At 39.3% G+C, this 21682-nt stretch overlaps 1 protein-coding gene across 9 annotated transcripts in view; it reads left to right on the top strand.

Moving 5' to 3' along the window:
* Nucleotides 1-21682, top strand: part of chd6.L (chromodomain helicase DNA binding protein 6 L homeolog) — an 86180-nt gene that overhangs the window by 32247 nt on the left and 32251 nt on the right. For 8 of the 9 annotated variants that reach the window (XM_018235251.2, XM_018235252.2, XM_018235256.2 and 5 more), the window contains 11 exons: nt 1236-1383; nt 2593-2742; nt 3877-3942; nt 4967-5025; nt 5958-6075; nt 6335-6421; nt 8162-8296; nt 14653-14774; nt 15483-15726; nt 17107-17283; nt 17397-17540. In XM_018235251.2, coding sequence (XP_018090740.1) covers nt 1236-1383; nt 2593-2742; nt 3877-3942; nt 4967-5025; nt 5958-6075; nt 6335-6421; nt 8162-8296; nt 14653-14774; nt 15483-15726; nt 17107-17283; nt 17397-17540 — 1450 coding nt within the window. Of the gene's footprint in view, nt 1-1235; nt 1384-2592; nt 2743-3876; nt 3943-4966; nt 5026-5957; nt 6076-6334; nt 6422-8161; nt 8297-14652; nt 14775-15482; nt 15727-17106; nt 17284-17396; nt 17541-21682 lie in introns of those variants that run through there. The other variant, XM_018235258.2, reaches the window with a different exon arrangement.

The raw sequence follows: 21682 nt of genomic DNA, 5'->3' as shown, positions 1-21682 counted from the left end.
AAACGATCTGATATGACCGTTTGGCTGCATCTTCCTTAGATCAGCAGCGTGGGAGCAAGGAGTTTTAACATGCAGGATTTGAGATTTTAATTTAACTGTTAACTTTTTGTTGTTCCTTTTCACTTTATCAGCAGAACTGTTGAATGCCTTGTTCAAGAGATCTTTGGAATCTTTTGGAATACAATTTTAATTGGATCATTTGTGCACCTTTCTTAAATTGCATTGTGATGAATTAAAAACAACTTCAAACTTGCAGCATGTAAGACTGCATGCAGTGTTTAGTGGTACAGGTCAGCCATTTGCTTACTAGATTGTATTCCATTGAGAGCTTTAGGACTAAGATATATTAGCAATGTCTGATTGTAGCACTCTAAAATCAGGTATTATTGGATCCTAAGGGGGATTGTTATAACTTTAATTTATGGTTCCATTGCTGTTCTCTTACAACCTTTTTAGGCTACTACTAGTTTCTTAGCTGTGCACTTACGTTCTCATCCTTTGGGGGGTGTTGATGGTCTTTAATGAGGTATTCCCAACGGCTCCTGAATGCATCCTGTTTTCTAGGATTTGTTAGTATATGTAAATAATGTAAATTATATATTTTTTGCTAGAGTGATCAGTAACTGATCTTACAGCTCTCTGGTACATGTATTCTAGTTGTATTTATAATGCTTTAATTAGGGATACACTGAATCAAGGATTCAGCCAGGATTCAGTCTTTTTCAGCAGGATTCGGCCGAATCCTTGTGCCTGTTCAAACGAAATCCTAATTTTCATATGCAAATTAGGGGCGGGGATCGAGATCAGGTGACAAAACAAGGAAGTAAAACATTCCCCCCCACTGTTTCCTTTCCCACCCCTAATTTGAATATGCGCTACATTTTACCAGTTTTAGTGGCGAATGCTTAAATTGTTGCACTTTAATGCACAGAGCAGTAGAACAAACAAAGATATTGAAGTACTTACCTGATAATCTGCCAGTTGATGGTAGTGATATATATGTCCTTCCTGCAGTTTATTACAGAGTTTTTAGGTACAGATGGCTTGGCGAGTACTAGTCCAAGGCCACAAAAGAAAGTATCCATGCACATGTTGTTTTCACCTATAAGGAAAATGGGCCCTGCATCTATTTGGTTTCTGCTTTTCCATAAATCTAGGTTGGTTGGTGTAGGGCTGGGATAATATGTAGGTAACTTTCTAGGCTTCACTGTTTGTGTGATTTATTTTTTTTGCAGCAAAGAGCAGGGACCAACACCAGTGGAGAAGAAGAAAAAGGGTAAGAGGAAAGCAGAGTTCTCTGAAGAGAGCTTGGATGGAGAATCATCTTTGCTGAACCCAGCATCTCAAAGCACAGAGGAGTCAACTGAATCTCTGGACAGCCAGGTACAGTGCTATGTACAGTGCTAAAAATTCTGATGGTAATCATCATCATCATTTATTTATATAGCGCTGTCAAGATACGCAGTGCTTTATGCAACCAGCCGTGATAATGGAGTAAAAGTATGGGATCTATTATCCTGAAACCCATTATCCAGAAAGCTCAAAATTATGGGAAGGCCAACTCCCATAGCTCCATTTTAATTAAATAATTCACCTGAAAAAAGTGTTTGGAAGGTGAACAACCCCTTTAAATGATTTTTAGCAGACTCCAAGCTATGGAGATCCAAATTACAGAAAGACCCCTTATCTGGAAATCCTCAGATCCTGAGCATTCTGCATAACTGGTCCCATACCTGTATTACTTAGAATGTTGGGACAAAGAGACAAATTAAGAAGCATTCTCAGGCTTGATGTATTTTGTTGTAGTCGTTTATAGGCCACTATGTCGGTCCAAAATCAGCGCATTTTAGACATTGAGGCAACATCAGTTGGACATCATAGACAACTACAGTCGGACAGTCATTGCCCAATAGACAATAGTTAAGGTTTGGGTGTTGTTTGAACTTGACAGTCCTTTCCTCTTGTCTGCCACAATTTAATTCAAGAGCCCCATTTTATAGTAGGGATGCACCAAATCCAGGATTCGGTTCGGGATTTGGGCTTTTTCAGCAGGATTCGGATTTGGCCGAATCCTTGTGCCTGGCTGAACCAAATCCAAATACTAATTTGCATATGTAAATTAGGGGCAGGTAGGGAAATCATGTGACTTTTCGTCACAAAATAATTTTTTCCACTTTTTCCTTTCCTCACCCTAATTTGCATACAAATTAGGATTCGGATTAGGTTCGGCATTCGGCCGAATCTTTCACCAAGGATTGACGGATTTGGTGCATCCCTGTTTTATAGATGTTTCAGTTTTGCTGAGTGCTGCTTTAGACTTTAGCTTTTTTTTGTGAAAACAGTAGTGAATGTTTGTCGTAGACTGCACCACTGCAAGACTTTGGAGGAATATAGTAAGAGTTTACTTCTAGCCTAGTATTCCATAGACACTGTAAACTATTATTTACTGTAGTATTGATTTTGTCCACTCTATACCCAAAAGGAAAAAAAAAATACATCACACCAGAATATTAAATCGCTGTTTTATGTCTTTCGTTTACCACTATGAGTGGATGTCAGCATTACTTGTGTCTCGATCTTCTCCCATCACAGAAGCGCAGATCAGGGCGCCAGGTGAAGAGGCGAAAGTATAATGAAGACTTGGATTTCAAAGTGGTGGATGATGATGGAGAAACCATTGCTGTTTTGGGAGCTGGAAGAGCTTCAGCATTGTCGGCTTCCACTATGGCATGGCAAGCAGAGGTGGGAGACCTGGATTCATGGTTCACATTTAGCCATTTTGTTTCCCATATGCCAGAGCCTTTAAGGGTGCTCCTGCCACATCTTTTGCTATTGTGTTACACTGAACACTTGCACATTCCATTGTGGTAAAGGTGTCAAATCTGTGTTTGATTTTATAAACAAATTAAATTGTCAGTGAAATCAAACCCCCAGCAAATCTGTCAATGTGTTCCCTCACATTAGCTCTCCATGGATTATCATAGATTTGTGCAACTATGGGCATAACTCTGTTTGCTGTGTTCTCCTTTGTAGATACAAAGAGTATATTTAATGTAGAGTACCTGCAGCTATATAGAATATTTTTTAAAAGGTTATTCTAGCAAATTGCTGTTCCTTAAAAGAGAACTACCCCCCCCATGGCCCTCCTGCCTGACAACAGAATATTACATGCAAAATACATGCAGTTATATAGGATAGAATATATTTAATAAAATATATTTATTAAAAGGTTATTCAAGCAGATTTATTGAAAATATTACAAGGTGGGTGTAGACTTTTGGCCCTCCTGACTGATTTTTATAGTGTTTCATCGAAATGCAGTGTATACTTTTTTGAGAGGGAGCTCAGGTCCTTCATGGGTCACAAATAACTTGGTTGTATGCTCACATATCTGGACTCTGTTCACAGATCTAGCTGATCCAAATGTTGATGAATTCATGTGTCCATGCCCTAAGCTTCATTTCAAGCAGGGTTGCCCAGTAGGTAGATCAGGATCTACCACTAGACCTTTAGCTGATGATATTTTATATATTACAGTTTATGCATTAAAGTTACGTAATAAACCGTTTTTACTTAACCTAGCAATATACATTTGCTCATAAATCAATACTAAATTCAAGTAATGTTTTCATTCGAACAGAATGCTAACAATGTTTTTATGTATGTAGATCATAATGCGATGACATCCCTAAAAGTAGACCCCTCATTAGTAAAGTATGGGCACTCATGATTTAAAGTATTTTTAAACTTCATATATGCAAATAGGTACACATACAGCATTATTTATACCATGGTGATCCATTCCCGTTTAAACCCCTGTTTTGCATAACAAATACACTACACACTGTGAACTTAATCTTTATCTTTATGTCATAGGAACCCCCTGAGGATGATGCCAATATAATAGAAAGGATCCTGGCTTCCAGAATCTCTCAGAAGGAGGTATAAATGCCCCATCGCTTTATTTTATACTGATTATTTTTCTTTATGCTTTTTAGAGAACCCTTTATGTATTGGTATAGTTTTATTCCAACCCATTCATATTTATTCGAAGCATGTGCATTTATTCATTAGGAAGATCATGCGTTGAAAACTAACAGCAGAACGTTTTTCCTTTAAAATCCTTGTAAAATTCTGCATTGCTGCAGAAGTTCCAGTCTACACTAAAACCACCATTCATAGAACCCTTCACTAGATATACAATAGGACTCTGGAGTAGGTCACCTACTAAAGGTGTCCGGTCTGACCCAAATAGGTCAGTAGTAAAGATATGGGATCTGTTATCCGGAAACCCGAAATCCAGAAAGCTCCGAATTTTATTACTCTGAATTTTCTCTGTAATAATAAAACAGTAGCTTGTACTTGATCCCAACTAAGATATAATTAATCCTTATTGGAGGTAAAACAGTCCTATTGGGTTTATTCAAGTTTACATGATTTTCTAGTAGACTTAAGGTATGAAGATCCAAATTATGGAAAGACCCGTTATCCGGGAAACCCCAGTTCCCGAGCATTCTGGATAACAGGTCCCATACCTGTAGTAGAATGCCCATAAGCAAGATCTAACTGCTTGTCTTAAAGGGGTTGTTCACCTTTGACTTAATGTTTAGTTTGATACAGAGAGTTTAACCTCTGTCAATAGTTTATAGAGAGAGAAAGCCAGTGCAAACCCTACTTATAAATAAATTATATTTTTGCGTTGACATATCATTTGATGCAGTTTGGCAAAGCAGATTTAAAATAACAAAGCACAACATACTAAAGCCTTGAGCATTTCTAAAAGTGCTAACTAAAGCAACAGTTGTGTTGATGTTAGACAGTGCTGATTTTGCATGAATGTTCCAGATTTTGCCCTAAAATAGCCCTTTTCATCTGCGTGACCTTTTTATTTAATTCAGAGTTTACTAACTACTCTTAATTTGAAAAAATAACTTGGTGTGACTCCAATTTTTCTGCTTTCTTTCAGTTTATGCACGGAGGAATGCCTGTGGAAGTGGAGGAATTTTATGTAAAGTACAGAAATTTGTACGTTGCTTATTTTGAATTTAAACATTTATTGAGACTGTAATTTTTTTTCTCTACACAACACAAGGAGGAGATATGTACAATAATTGCTCCAATTAATGAATGCAGTTTCCTTTGATTTCAATGGAAAAGGCCAGTAAATGTCATTTTATGCCATAGTTGTGACACTTTTAGGCATTCCCATCCGTGGGAGCCACTGGAGCTGATTTCATAGGCAACCCAAAAATCAGTTTAGCAATTCTATGCTTTGTATTAATTTTTTTTTTTTTGTAGGAAAAAATTTTGCATTATTAAATGGGAACAAAGGGACCCACCCTAAATAGCATAGTGACTGAGTTTTTGGTCCCGACCCACCGGATAAAAATCTCTTAATGTATACAATAGAACCCCTATTTTGCTTTTTTCATGGGACCAGAAACAAATGTTGTGAAATCAGGAAAATGCATTTATGTGTTATATATTAGTAGGACTAAAAAAAAGATTGATGTCAAATGAGGGAAAAATTCAAAAAGGGTTTGTATTAGGGATGCATCTAATCCAAGATTCAGTTCGGGATTGGGCTTTTTCAACAGGATTTGGCCAAATCCTTGTGCTTGGCCAAACCAAAATCCTAATTTACATATGTAAATTAGGGAAGGGAAATCAGGAAACCTTTCGTCACAAAACAAGGAAGAAAAAAAATGTTCCCACTTTTTCCTTTCCTGTCCTTAATTTGCATATGCAAATTAGGATTCCGTTCGGTATTTGGCCGGATCTTTCATGAAGGATTCGGTGTATCCCTATGTATAATTGAGGTTTCACGGTATTTTAAAGTTGCTTTAAATTACATTTTGGTTTATTATGAAAAAAGGAAGCATTTGTGGACGTTCATGTTAACATTGCCTCTCCAAAAACATTATTGGCTGTAAATCCTTGCTTGTTTCATTCTCTAGTTCTTACCTGCACTGTAAGTGGGCAACCCTGGAAGACCTGGAAAAGGATCCTAGGATCCAGCAGAAGATCAAGCGCTTTCGAAACAAACAGGCGCAAATGAAGCACATCTTTACTGAGGTTAGCCTCCTATGCATGTGTGTGCATGTCCTGGGGTGGATGCACATTGAATCCTTTAGAAAACTAGTACCCTCTATTTTGCACATAGGTCTTTTTGCTCTTGTTCTATGAAATAAAACTGGACTTGTGGTTGTAGTTGAACCAGTTTAGTAGTTGGACTACTCTAGGTTTCTTTCTGTGGCCACTGCCTATGACTTTTCAGTTGCCATTTAAATGAGCTTTACCATACCGCAGTAATGTCTTCATTTCTCTTCTGTAGCCAGATGAAGACATGTTTAACCCAGACTATGTAGAAGTGGACCGAGTGCTGGAGGTAGCTCATACAAAGGACTCTGATACGGAAGAGGTAAGGATGTCATAATGATTGTTACATTGTTCTTGTGGCTGATGTTATGTTGCTGCACAGATTTGTGACAATTTATTATACTCTTCAAACCAGTGAGCCACATACATAGTTACATAAAAAATTTGGGTTAAGAAAGGTCAACCTTTCCAAATGAACCTCAGTGCACATATTTGCACATCGTTATACCGACCTATCGATGCACTCATATGTATAACTATATATACCAATACCGCTATTAACTGTAGATTTTAAGATCACAATAGCCTTGGCTCTTATGCTTGTGTAGGAAATCATCCAAGCCCTTCTTAAAGACATTAATAGAATCTGCCATTACCCGGCAGGGCATTCCTCCACTGCTTCAAATGAAAGTTCTGTTCCTCTAGGCCAGAGAACACCAACCTTTAGAACCCGTGAGCAACATTCAGAAGTAGAAGGAGTTGGGGAGCAACACAAGCATGAAAACTGTTCCTGGGGTGCCAAATAAGGGCGGTGATTGACCATTTGGTAGCCCCATATGTGGATTGTCAACCTACAATGAGGCTCTGTTTGGCAGTGCACCTGGTTTTTATACAACCAAAACTTGCCTCCAAGCCTGCAATTCAAAAATAATCACTGCTTTGAGGCCACTGGGAGCAACATTTAAGGGGTTAGAGAGCAACATGTTGCTCGCAAGCTACTGGTTGGGATCACTGCTCTAGTCTAAAGGGGTGGCTGTGCCGGGCCACGCTAGGCAGGCGCCCTAGGCAGGCCCGGCAGTCGCGGCGCCTGTGTAGTGTGCGCGCATGCGCTAATTTGCGTGCGCACAAAGCACAAAAAAGACATTGAGTCGCCAAGAGAAGGGAACCGGACTTGGGGTAGGCGACAGAGGAGGTACGTGCCTGGCGCCCTCCCAGCTTTGCGCCCTAGGCACGTGCCTACTCTGCCTACCCCTAGTTCCGGCCCTGAGGGGTGGCCTCTGATGTGTTGATCCTTTTTATGGGAAAAAAATCCCCCTCTATCTGTCTTTAATGCCTCTTAATGTACTTGTGAAGAGTAATAATCTCCCCTTGCAAGCATTTTTTTTTTTGTTCCAGAGTAAGCAACCCCATCCATGACAGTTTATTCTCATAGTTAAAACTTCTATCCCATTTACCATTTTATTTGGCGCATCTTTGCACTATTTCCAGCTGATTAAATATCCTTCCTAAGGAATGCACCCCCTGTAGAAAACTGCACTGCTCTGGGCATACAAGTAAAGTTTGGCTTTTTGCACTAATGTGCTTGTGCACCTGCCAATAAAAAGCAAGACCAGACCACAGAGAGTTCTTCTTCCTCCTTCTCGGCGTTTGCACATGCACAGTATAGTGAAAAGCATCAGGCAAGTGATTATATAATCACTGGCTGTGTTGCCTAATATTTGGCACCCCCAGTGATTTTACACCTTTTTTCACTTTTAATAACCTAAACCTAAAATTTAGTATTCTTTGTCCTTTTGTTCTGCTGAAGGAAGCTTAGGTTGAAATTTGGATTTGGGATGTATTTGTTGATACTGGAACTACAGTTTGGTAAAAGTTACAACCATAGAAGTAACAGCAAGCACTCATGGTAAAAGTTACAACCAAATTTTCACATAAGATTTTTAGTAATGCCCAACACCGATCCAGAGCTCGCCGAAACTGTAGTTTTCCTGTAATAGTGGAAACTGTGGGGGACCAAGTAAACACTACCCCTTTGTAATTCTGCATGTGGTCTCACCCCCAGGAGGTAACACATTTCTTGGTTAAATGGTGTTCACTGTCGTATGAAGAGTCCACATGGGAACTGGAGGAGGATGTCGATCCAGTTAAAGTAAAAGAATTTGAAGTGCTCCAAAAGGTTCCTGAACTCGCCCCAATGGTAAGTGGGTTGTACCTGACTAAGGAGTTGTTAAGCTGGTTTCTATGTCCTTACCTAAGGGTCTCAATTTTTTTTATTGGTTATAACAGTTTATTGTGGTATTCTCCTTAAAATACATAGTGTCAGTGAATAAAATCTGGAGTGAAAGGTATCTTATTTCTAAAATATGTATAGTGACCCCTGATTGAAAGCTAAAAAGAAGCCGCAAAAAAGTTTATAGTTCAAAAACTCTAAAAATGGCGACCAACTGAAATTTAGTTCTATAGGTCATTTTATAACATACCAAAAGTTAACTACCCCTTTAAGGCCTCAAAATACTGCAGCAATAATTTAATAGTTTGGGCCATGCAGCTTCTCACCCTGGATTGCTTCCCATTCAATGGCTAGCATTAATCAGTGCAAGTTAGCTGGTACTGAGTATATTGTGCCATTTAAAGGAATAGTTCAGTGTGAAAATAAAAACTGTGTAAATAGATAGGCTGTGCAAAATAAAAAATGTTTCTAATATAGTTAGTTAGCCAAAAATGTAATGTATAAAGGCTGGAGTGACTGGATGTCTAATAAAACAGCCAGAATCCAACTTCCTGCTTTTCAGCTCTATAACTCTGAGTTAATCAGCGACTTGAAGGGGGGCCACATGGTACATTTCTGTTCAGTGAGTTTGCAATTGATCCTCAGCATTCAGCTCAGATTCAAAAGCAACAGTTATGACCCATGTGGCCCCCCCTCAAGTCTCTGATTGGTTACTGTCTGGTAGCCAGGGCAACCAGTCAGTGTAAACCAAGAGAGTTGAAAAGCAGGAAGTAGTGATCTGACTGACTTGTTATACATGAAATCACTCCAGCCTTTATACATTACATTTTTGGCTAACTAACTATATTAGAAACATTTTTTATATTGCACAGCCTATCTATTTACCCAGTTTTTATTTTTACACTGAACAATTCCTTTAAATGGAACCTTCACATTTAACCAATAGCACTGCACTATTCTATTAGGCATTGTAAACTTAGTTGAGTTTATGTGACATAGGGAACGTCATCTTTCAGCCCACACTATTTTGTACAACATGGCTCAGAAACATTTCCTGGAATTTTTATTCATGTGTCGGTGACTTTTCACACTGAAGCTTTGTTCCCTAAAATCCTCATGACGCATTCCAATACAAATCTACCATCACCAGGAAAATATTTGGACTATAAACCACAGATGTTTAACCCTCGCTGAATAAAAAGACTTTCAGTCTCATACTCATACTGCTGCCTAGTTGCTAGGGTAAATTGGACCCCAGAAACCGAATGGCTGTTGAAATTCCAAAAGCTCGCTACCAAAAAAGCTAAATTAATCAGAAACAAGAAAAAAATCACATCCAATTGCATACTGTCTCCAAATGACTGCCTACATCACACCAAACTTTTATTTAAAGACAAACTAGCCATTTAAAGGGGAACTAAAGTCTAAAATAGAATAATACTAGAAATGCTGTATTTTGTATACTAAACATAAACATGAACTTACTACTCCAGAAGCCTTATTAAACAAATGATTTATGTTTTCAAAGTTGGCTGCTGTCATCTTGTAACTATGTTAAACATCTTTGGTAGACCAAGACCACGCACATGCTCAGTGTGGTCTGAGCTTCAGTTGGAAGGTTGCGTTTAAGGATCGTCATAAATTATCAAAACCGCACAAGTCAAACAATATCTGCCATAGAAGCCGATACAGCAAGACTGAATAAGAAATAGAATATGCAAACTGCTCTCGGTCTGCAGATACGAATCTCTACACGGTCGCCGGCTGCTCTACAGACAAACAAACAAAGCTGCTTGAGGTCAGGGAAGTAAGGTGGGGGGACTCCCCCCCTGCCATTTGAAAGTATGATTGTTTCCCTGCAGAGCAGTTAGAGACCGTCTTAAGTTTCCTATCTGCAGCTGTAGAGCAAGTAAAACGAAAGGGGAATTTCACTGCATACAGTCAGGTTTGTCATAAAAACAGTACACATTTTTGAATTAAATTATATTGGAGATAGATTTCTTTTTCATTAAAGGGATACTGTCATGGGGAAAAAATTTTTTTTCAAAATGAATCAGTTAATAGTGCTGTCTATGTCTTAAATATATTGATAATGGATTGATTGCAGAGGACCTCTTGTATTTGTATATATATATATATATATATATATATATATATATATATTTCTCGAGTTTTTTGCATTTGAATAAATAGCCCCCTGAAAGTTGTAGTTCAGAGTGGCCTGCAGATTATTCAAATATACTGTAAGAAAGCGCTACAAGTACCAGGCACACAGTAATATGCCAAAGCTTTGGAACTAATGTTTTATGCAGGGACTGAAGAGACTGGCTCTGCCCCACACAGATAGATATATAGTTAGGTTCATAAATCTTTGGACAGAGACAACTTTTTTTCTAATTTTGGTTCTGTATTACATTACATTACCACAATGAATTTTTATATGAAACAACTCCCATGCAGATGAACTGCAGACTTTCAGCTTTAATTCAGTTGAGCAAAAAGATTGCATAAAAATGTGAGCAACTAAAGCCTTATTTTAACACAATCACTTCATTTCAGGGGCTCAAAAGCAATTGGACGAATTAAAAAACTGAAAATAAAATGTTCATTTCTAATACTTGGTTGAAACCCCTTTGCTGGCAATGACAGCCTGAAGTCTTGAACTCATGGACATCACCAGATTCTGGGTTTCCTCCTTTTTAATGCTCTGCCAGGCCTTTACTGCAGCGGCTTTTAGTTGCTGTTTGTTTGTGAGCCTTTTTGTCCGAAGTTTAGTCTTCAGCAAGTGAAATGCAGCTCAATTGGGTTTAGATCAGGTGACTAACTTGGCAATTCAAGAATATTCCACTTCTTTGCTTTAATAAACTCCTGGGTTGCTTTGGCTGTATGTTTTGGGTCATTATGAAATGACTCCCAATCAATGTGACTGCATTTAGCTGGATTTGAGCAGACAGTGTCTCTGAACACCTCAGAATTAATTCGGCTGCTCCTGTCCTGTGTCACATCATGGATAAACACTAGTGTCCCAGTGCCACTGGCAGCCATGCACACCCAAGCCATCACACTGCCTCCGCCATGTTTTATAGAGATATCGTATGCTTTGGATCATGAGCTGTTCCACACCTTCTCCATACTTCTTTCTTTCCATCATTCTGGTAGAGGTTGATCTTGGTTTCATCTGTCCAAAGACTGGTTTTCCAGAACTGTGCTGGCTTTTTTAGATTTTTTTTTTTTAGCAAAGACCAATCTATCCTTTCTATTCTTGATGCTTATGAGTGGCTTGCACCTTGCAGTGCACCCTCTGTATGTACATTCATGCAGTCTTCTCTTTATGGTAGACTTGGATATTGATACACCTACCTCCTGGAGAGTGTTGTTCACTTGTTTGGCTGTTGTGAAGGGGTTTCTCTTCACCATGGAAAGGATTCTGTAATCATCCACCACTCTTCCATGAACCTCCGGGTCTTTTTACGTTGCTGAGTTCACCAGTGATTTCTTTCTTTCTCAGGATGTACCAAACTGTAGATTTTGCCACTCCTAATATTGTAGCAATTACTCGGATGTTTCTTTTTCTGTTTTTGCAGCTTAAGGATGTTTTGTTTGTTGTTTCACCTGCATGGAGAGCTCATTTGACCGCATGTTGTTTGTTCACGTCAAAATCTTCCACATACAATGACCCCCCGTCAAATCAACTCCAGGGCTTTTTTTTTTTTTTTAAATCTTTATTTTTTGTATAGCAAAAAAGACATTACAGCAATTGCACATAATTATCGAAAACATAGCATATAAGTCTAACATTGCTAAAACACATTACGTATGTTGCTACTGCAATTATCATCTCTTGCATATTAATAGAAAATCACAGATGTAGGCTAAGCAATGTATCCTTTCATAAATCAGACAGATCTGTCTTCGGTACGCTGCCAGTAATATAAGGTCTGAGTATAGTGCAACCTGATCAAAAATTATGTAAAGGGGGATAAGAAAAGGGGATAAAAGGGGGGGGAAACAGTCCAGGCTTATCAATATACTCGAATCACAGTAGAAAGTGAACAGTTTGACATTACAGATACAGTTAGGCAAGACAAATTACCAAATTAGGCAAACAAATGCAAATAGTAGCAAACATGGTTTGAACTAAAAGGTGGCCCTGTCATGGTCTGGCAGAGAGTAGCCAACTTAGCAACCGGGTCTAACCCCTTCCATATAGTGAGTCCACGGTAGACATGTGGCCCAATGTTTCCGAATAGCTGTTTGGGTTACTGCATGGATTTCTTCAAATTTTCGAACCTCCTCCATTTCTGTCCACCATTCAGAGATAGTAGGCACTGATGAAGATTTCCATTTGCGTGGAATCAGGATTTTTGCAGCATTCAACGCATATTGAGCCAAGGATTTATTGTAGAGGTATGTTGAAATGTTATTGTGGTGCAACAATACTGCTGCCGCCGTCATCTCGATATCCAGTTTAAGCTGGTCCTTGCATACTGACAGAAGCAGTGTCCAGTATTCCCGAATTACTGTACAGTCCCAGAAAATATGGAGCAATGTGCCCCGACCAAGTCCACAACGCCAGCAGATATCCGAGACCCCTGGGAAGATTTTGCTCAATTTAGTAGGGGTATTGTACCATCTTGTCAGGATCTTATAGTTGCTTTCCAAGATGCGGCAACTCCTAGGACCAGTAAAGGATTTGAGGATCATCTCTTCTTGTTCCTGTTCAGAAAACGGATGGTTAAGGTCGTGGCCCCATTTTGCAAGATGTGGTTGTGGAGGCAGTCGCTCATCTGTATCTGTTAAGAGTATCCAGTAGATGGATGAGATGTTACGTCTGACCGGAGCTGCTTGACAACACAGGGTTTCAAATGTTGTAAAAATAGAAGTGCCCAAGGTCAGTGGGAGCTTAGGGCGAATGGAACTCGCCAATTGTTGGTATCGAAAGAGTTCTGTCGCAGGTAGATGTAATGACTCTTTGATTTGCACCCATTGGGGTAAAATTCCTTTGGGGCATAAATGAAAAATTTGTGTTATTGTGCCTTGTTGCCAAAGAGACAGATAGCCCTTAGATATAAACTCCAGGGCTTTTATCTGCTTCATTGATAATGGCATTATGATGGAATTGCCCACACCTGCCCATGAAATAGCCTTTGAGTCAATTGTCCAATTACTATTGAGCCTCTGAAATGAAGTGATTGTGATAAAAAAAAGGCTTTAGTTCCTCACATTGTTTTGCAATCTTTTTGTTCAACCCACTGAATTAAATCTGAAAGTCTGCAGTTCAACTGCATCTGAGCTGTTTCATTTAAAATTCATTGTGGTAATGTACAGAACCAAAATTAGAATAAAGTTGTATGTTTAAAGATTTATGGTCCTAACTGTATATATACTGTATATACCAATTACTGACATCTGTAAAACAAAAAAATGCTCACACACTTACATTTGATCTAAATTAGCTATGTTATTTAATGCAATTAAACATTAAATAATCCCGATAGGATTGTTTTGCCTCCATTGAGGATTAATTGTATTTTGGGATATTTGGGATCAAGTATAATTTATTGTTTTATTATTACAGAGAAAAAGGAAAGTCATTTAAAAAAACTTCAATTATTTGATTAAAATTGAGTCTATAGGAGATGACATACGTGTAATTCTGAGCTTTCTGGATAACAGATCCCATACTTGTATAGAAACAAAAAATATCTCTGTGCTGGTTCCTAAAGCTGCCTGGGACTGAAGATGTATAAAGAGTAAGATGATTTTTATTAGGGGGCTGCTCACCTTTAAATTAACTTTTAATATGATGATAAGAGGGATATTCTGAGACAATTGTAATTTTTTAATTATTTGTGGTTTTTCAGTTTTTAGCTTTATATTCAGCATCTCAGAATAGACCCTAGCAACCATGCATTCATTTGAATAAGAGACTGGAATATGAATAGGAGAGGACCTGAATAGAAAGATGAGTAAAAAAGTATCAATAACAATAAATGTGTAGCTTTACAGAGCATTTGTTTTTTAGATCGGGTCAGTGACCCCATTTAAAAGCTGGAAAGGGTCTGAAGGAGAAGGCAAATAATTTAAAACAACTATAAAAAAGAAAAAATGAAGACCAACTGCAAAGTTTCTTAGAATAAGCAATTCTGTAACATACTAAAAGTTAACTTAAACATGATCCACCCCTTTTATAAGGGAGAATATTTGGGAGATACCTTTATTCAGGATTAAAGCCTTTGAATTTCCACTGGCAGTGTTAAATGGTACTTTAGGATTTAGTGGATTTCAGCTGAAGCTATCTGCCTCTGGTTTTGTCTCTGTAGGAACGACCGGCTTCAGAAACCTGGCAGAAACTTGTAAGTTCTCGCACTTATAAAAACAACAACGAGCTGAGGGAGTACCAGCTAGAGGGCATGAACTGGCTGCTCTTCAACTGGTACAACAGGTGAATTAAGATATTGAATAAAGAATTACATTACCATATGCTTCTATAGTATCTCTTAAAGGAACAGTTCAGTGTAAAAATAAAAACTGGTTAAATAAATAGGCTGTGCAAAATAAAAAATAAAAATGTTTCTAATATAGTTAGTTAGCCAAAAATGTAATGTATAAAGGCTGGAGTAACTGGATGTTTAATAGAACAGAGTTAGACTTTAATGGGGGCCACATGGGACATAACTGTTCAGTGACTTTGCAATTGTACCTCAGCATGCAGCTCAGATTCAAAAGCAAACAGTTTTGACCCATGTGGCCCTCCTTCAAGTCACAGATTGTTTGTTGCCTGGTAACCAATCAGTGGAAACCAAGAGAGCTGCAAAGCAGGAAGTAGTTTTCTGGCTATTATGTTAGAGACATCCAGTCACTCCAGCCTTTATACATTACATTTTTTGCTAACAAACTATATTATAAACATTTTTTATTTTGCACAGTTTTATTTTTATACTGAACTGTTTTTACCCAGTTTTTATTTTTATACTGAACAATTCCTTTAAGAACAGCATAGTGCAGTGAGGCATCCCTTGGTGCCTTTTAATATGAATCTTTGAATCACCCTCTTTGTTTGACTTCATTTTAATTCACAGAGAAAGTCTTAATCAAACCAACTATCTGTGGCAGCAACTCTTCCTTACCATGTTGTCTCTGTATATTGCAGAAAAAATTGCATCTTGGCTGATGAGATGGGTCTGGGCAAAACGATCCAGTCCATCACCTTTCTCTCGGAAATCTTCTTTATGGGCATCAGGGGCCCCTTTCTTATAATTGCTCCTCTTTCCACTATTACCAACTGGGAACGGGAGTTCCGAACATGGACAGAGATGAACACCGTTGTCTACCATGGTAGCCAGATCAGCCGCCAGATGATCCACCAGTATGAGATGCACTATAGAGATGAACAGGTGAGTAAGTGTTTCTTCTGTCCAGATGCGGGCATAATATTAGGTTATAATCTAGTTTGAAGTATTTTTCTGCATTGTTTTTCCTTGCTGTTCTAACCACATGAGTGCTGCAATTATTTTAAGGCCTTCTCTCTGATGTCAGGCATGTGTGTTTTAGGCATCTACAAAGGTTTTTTTACATTTCTAAACACAAAATTGAAAAGTTTTACTGTATTATTGTATGCTATTTTTTTTAAACTTAATTCCATTCCAAGACCTCCTTGGGCAATAAAGGTTTTAAAATTTTTAGTAATAAGTCATGAGAGAGGATTGCCTGGAGGATGTTGTCAGGCTCATGTGTAACAGCATGAAATTTGTCTGTTCCCATGTATCCACAAAAATGTATCCACAAAATTTTATATTTTTTTAAACTTTTCTCCCATGGGTTTCTTCCCAAATTTGGAAATCATCTTATCAACAGAATCACAGCACCAGCTGTTCCCATGCATGACCAGAATTGATTCTAACATATTTAGCAATTTAACAATATATATATATATATATATATATATATATATATATATATATATATATATATATATATATATATATATATATATATATATATATATATATATATATATATATATATATATATATATATATATGTATATGTTTAATTAGGGAACCCAAGTGAAATTGGGAAGTCAACTTATTAAGAATTGTATAGAATTATCATCTTGTATTTCCTTATTTGAATTTCTATTGTTTATTTTTAGCAGGATATTATTCAGGGTGGGGTCATAGATACCCTCCCTGATTAGCTTGGTGACCTAATTTTTAGATACAACCCAATAATTGTTTAAGTATGAATATTACATATTTTTAGGCACAAATGAAACCTTTTGTATTCGTATTAAGTTCATATTTGTATAAAAACAATTTTAATTAACAAAAACAGATGTTAACTAGAGATCCAGCTTACCAATATATTGGTACAGTTTAATGTACATAACTAAACTGAGAAACCTTTATTAATAAGCTTGGAACAGCTTTAGAAATGCATTGGGCACTAGCCAAGTAGTCAGTTGTTGGTTTAAGTATGACAGCTATTATCCAGAAACCCAGTATCCAAAAGGCTCTGACATACAGGAATGTAATTGCCCATAGGCAACAGGTCTAATTTTTTTTATTTATTATTACAGATTAAAAATGAACGCTAGATGGTGGTAACTACGCTGCATAAATTCATGCTGGTCGCTTAAAATTAAATATTTTTTTCTTAAATGTTTAAATTTGCTTTTCGACCAGACAAGGTGTTCGCCAAAGAATAGATCCTATACCTGTTTTAATTTTTATGGGATGAGATTTTAGAAAACTCAAAAAAAAATTTCCTTATAGGGAACACCCATTCCAGGATTCTACAAGTTCCATGTTGTGATCACCACGTTTGAAATGATTCTGGCAGACTGTCCAGAGCTGAAGAAGATCCGGTGGAGCTGTGTGATCATAGACGAAGCACATCGTTTGAAGAATAGAAATTGTAAGCTTCTGGAGGGATTAAAACTGATGGCTCTGGTAAGAATCCATTGAAGTGGGTATATTTTGAGAATCAATATTTGTATGTTTCCACTGTAGGAGGAAAGTGATTGTAACTGGTCATATTCTGTATCTATTGTATTTATCCCCAGGAGCACAAGGTCCTCCTCACTGGGACTCCCCTTCAGAATTCTGTAGAAGAACTGTATAGTCTGCTTAATTTCTTGGAGCCGTTGCAGTTCCCATCAGAAAGCACCTTTCTGGAAGAATTTGGAGATCTCAAAACAGAGGAACAGGTAAGGAAATATTATTGGTTATTTGACTTTTAATATTATAGCCGTTATTTAAAATAGACAAAATATTCCACAGCACTGTTCATTAGGGTACATAATAACTGGAAAACTCAAACATTAGGTCATTAGGGCCCTGTCCACAAGGGCTTACAATATGTATACATTAGGGATGCACTGAATCAATCCACTATTTTGGATTCGGCTGCACCCCCTAATCCTTCGTGAAAGTTTCGGCCGAATACTGAACCGAATCCTAATTTGCAAGAAAAACATCTTAGACGTCCTTGTTTTGTGACAAAAAGTCACGCGATTTCCCTCCCCGTCCCTACTTAATTAGGATCGGATTCGATTCGGCCAGGAAATAGGATTTGGCCAAATCCGAATCCTTCTGAAAAAGGCCGAATCCCGAACCGAATCCAGGATTCGGTTCGGTATTCGGCCAGGATTCGGCATTTTCAGCAGGATTCGGATTCGGCCAAATCCTTGTGCCTGGCCGAACCGAATCCTTAAAATCATGTGACTTTTCGTCACAAATCGTGCGCAGCTCTCCTTTTTCCTCCCCCTCACTGATTTCCATATGCAAATTAGGGTTCGGACTCGGTTTGGTATTCGCCCGAATCTTTCACAAAGGATTCGGGGGTTCGGCCGAATCCAAAAAAGTGGATTCGGTGCATCCCTACTTAGAAGGCAACAAAATTCCAGGATGGCTCTTTGAGCAGTTGCTGGATATATTTTGTACCTTGAGAAAATATAATCACTAGTTGATTGCTATGGGTTACCACCTAGGAGCAATTTTGACCAGTGTTTATATATGAGCCCCTGTATCTGCTGTTGCAGCTGCTTCTAAGACAGAATTCAACAAGTTTTACTGTAGGCACAACTTGTAAAAAATAATGGTATACCTCCAGCAACTCTTTCCCAGTGTAATTTTAGCTTGGCAAGACTTACTTCATAACTAAAATTCTCCATCCTGTACTGCATGTTCAAGATAGGACCTTATAATTGCAGTTGAAGTATTTCATATCCCAAAATGGTTTTACCTGCTTCAGGCATCTGAATTTTTTTTTATCAATTCTTTCACTGAAACTTTTTAAATGTACACATTGTCACAGTATGATAAGCTGGAAATTGGCATCTGGGGCATGCCAAACTTATTTCAGGATTAATTTTGTGTAACTGCTTATGATCCCCTCTCAGTTAGCCTCTAAAGCTTCTTCCCATTGGTCAGAGGTAAGTTGTGGGGGATCTTGTTGCTACCTAGCACATGATTTAGGCAGAGATGTACTACCTGCCAGCATCAATCTTGCATAGAACAATGAAAGGGGTTTCCTAAATTCTTCTGTGTATACTAGAGTCTCTATAACTCTCAGGGGTGTGTCTAGGGCTTTATAGCTGAATTGGGCCCTCATTGCATGGCGTAGCTGTGGGTATCTAAAAAACATTGTGTTGGGAAGGGAGAATAACTGTTTCAAATCCTGAAGGGCTAGCATTGTTCCTTCCGGCATTCTATTGGAGAGATATTTGATTCTATAGCTTGCCCATAACTGACGGTCAGCTGTTGACCCTGGTTGGGTAAATTAGGGGGAGTGGACGGATTTATCAGCTATTGCAGATAATTTGGGGAAGGCCCTAGCGAAGCTTCACCACAAGAAAGGTGGTAAGCATAAACACGTCTGATGAATCGGTCCACAAACAGTTTTCATCTCAATCTGATAGTGAGCTACCTTCCTCAGACGAGTCATCTGCAGATGAGGAAGAGGACAGAGATGTATGCAGGGAAAAAAATACATACATGACGTAGATGGTATTATCAAGGGGGTTCTTGAGGTACTAAATCTGTCACAAGAGCCAAAGAAACAGGGAGAAACGTCTTTTCTCTTTAAGAGGCAACACAATTCTTCAGTCTGTTTTCCTGATCATGATCAGCCAACTAGTATTATCCAAGATGAATGGAATGCACCTGAGCGGAAATTCCAAGCGACAAAGAAATTCACCAGGTCGTATTCCTTTTCTAAGGAGTTGATTGACAAATGGTCAAATCCCCCAGCTGTGGATGCACCGGTGTACAGACTATCCAAGTCCACCACACTGTCGGTCACCAACGCAGCAGCGTTCAAGGACACTTCTGATAGAAGGTCAGAGGGTTTCTTAAGGGCAATCTACTCCTCTGCTGGATCAACACTTTGACCTGTCTTGCCTCAGCTTGGGTATCCAGAGCTTTACAAGCATGGTCTGAGGCCCTTATTAGGGACATTCAAGAAGGTGTTCCTCTGACTGATCTATTAACAATGGCACAAACTATCGCAGAGGCATCAAGTTACCTCTGTGACAACACCTTAGATGCTTCACAGCTGACTGCACGTACCTCGGCCTTGTCCATTGCAGCACACAGAACACTCTGGCTAAAGAACTGGTTGGCAGATCTTAGCTCTAAGAAAGCATTAACCTCACTGCCCTTCAAGGGACAAAGATTGTTTGGAGAGGAGCTTGAGAAGATCATTTCCCAAGCAACAGGGGGTAAGAGTACCTTCCTCCCGCAAGCCAGAGGTCGAACCTCGTCAACTAATAGGTGAGGGAAGTTTTTTCATGGCCAAAGTGGACGTTTCACTAGACGACGCAGTTCAACTCAACGCTCCCAATTTCCTGCCAAGGGTAATGAAAAAAGCCGTTCCACATGGAGGAACAACATGCCCTACAACAAGGCTTCGGTTGACAAGCCCACGTCAGCCTGACGGGGCACACCCTCCTGAATCGTCAGAAAAAATTGGAGGAAAATTACTAGACTGCAGGGAATATCTGTGACTCCCTATTTAGACGATCTACTACTAAAGGCAGGGTCAATAGAGAAGGCCAGAGAGGATCTCGACAAGACAGTTCTTCTTCTTCAGGATTTCGGGTGGACTATTAATTGGCAAAAATCCAATCCGCACCCGAATCATCAGATGACATTTCTAGGGCTGGAATTCAGTCTTCCCAGGGACAAACAGACCAAAATCAAAAGTCAGGTTCAGTCACTGTTATACAACCAAATGACGACAGTACACACGGCTATGCAGGTGCAGATCCATCTGCGCCCCCTTCAAGCCAACATCCTATCCTCTTGGAAAGGGGGACCTCTAACAAGACCTCTTCGGTTGTCCGATATTAGCCACGAGCAGCTCTCCGGTGGTGGCTGATATCGGAAACTTGGCCAAAGGGCAGTCATGGGCCACCCCAGAGTGGAAGGTGATAGCCACAGATGCCAGCCTTGAGGGCTGGGGGGCGACATGGGACAGTCGGTCAGCTCAGGGTCATTGGTCCCCACAGGAATCCAAGCTACCGATCAACATTCTCGAATTGAGACAACGTGACCACAGTGGCGTACATAAACCTCACAGGGAGGAACGCAAAGCCACTTGGTGCTGGCGGAAGCAAGGCAAATTCTACACTGGGCAGAACTCCACTCAGTAAAGCTGTCAGCCATACATATTACAGGAGTGTCAAGTACCAAGGCAGACTTTCTTAGCCGGAACCAGCTGGATCCGGGGGAATGGGAGTTACACCCAGACGCCTTCCAACAACTAGTGGAAAACTGGGGATGCCCAAGCATAGACCTCATGGCGTCCAGAATCAATCGGAAAGCCCCAAAGTTCTTCGCTCGTTGTCGAGAACCCAGCACTGGCAGTTCGACCTGGCATATGTATTTCCACCTCTTCCGATGTTGCCACGGGTTCTCAAGAAGATCAAGAGATCGCGGACCACGGTCATAGTAGTTGCCCCATTTTGGCCTCGGAGAACTTGGTTTTCCGACCTTCAGGAGATGTCGATAGCACAACCAATTCGGCTGGATTACAGACCAGACCTCCTTCAGCAGGGGCCAATAGAGCATCACAATCCTGGACTATTCACTTTAACGGGATGGGTGTTGAGGCATCCATCTGGAGGAGCATGGGATTAGCAGAGGAAGTCATTCCAACAATGCTAAAAGCACGGAAGGCATCTTCATCCAAGTCATACCACTGAGTGTGGTGTGTCTACTCCAACTGGTGCAGAGAAGCTAATTTCTCCTTCACCGATCTCAACATTCTGAGAATCCTGTCTTTCTTACAGCAAGGGTTACAGCTGGGACTGAAGATTAGTTCACTCAAGGTCCAGGTCTCTGCCTT

Source organism: Xenopus laevis, chromosome 9_10L (assembly GCF_017654675.1).
Source record: "Xenopus laevis strain J_2021 chromosome 9_10L, Xenopus_laevis_v10.1, whole genome shotgun sequence".
Lineage (NCBI taxonomy): Eukaryota > Metazoa > Chordata > Amphibia > Anura > Pipidae > Xenopus > Xenopus laevis.
Note: the sequence above shows the minus strand (reverse complement) of the source record. Positions and strands in the feature narration are given on the sequence as shown.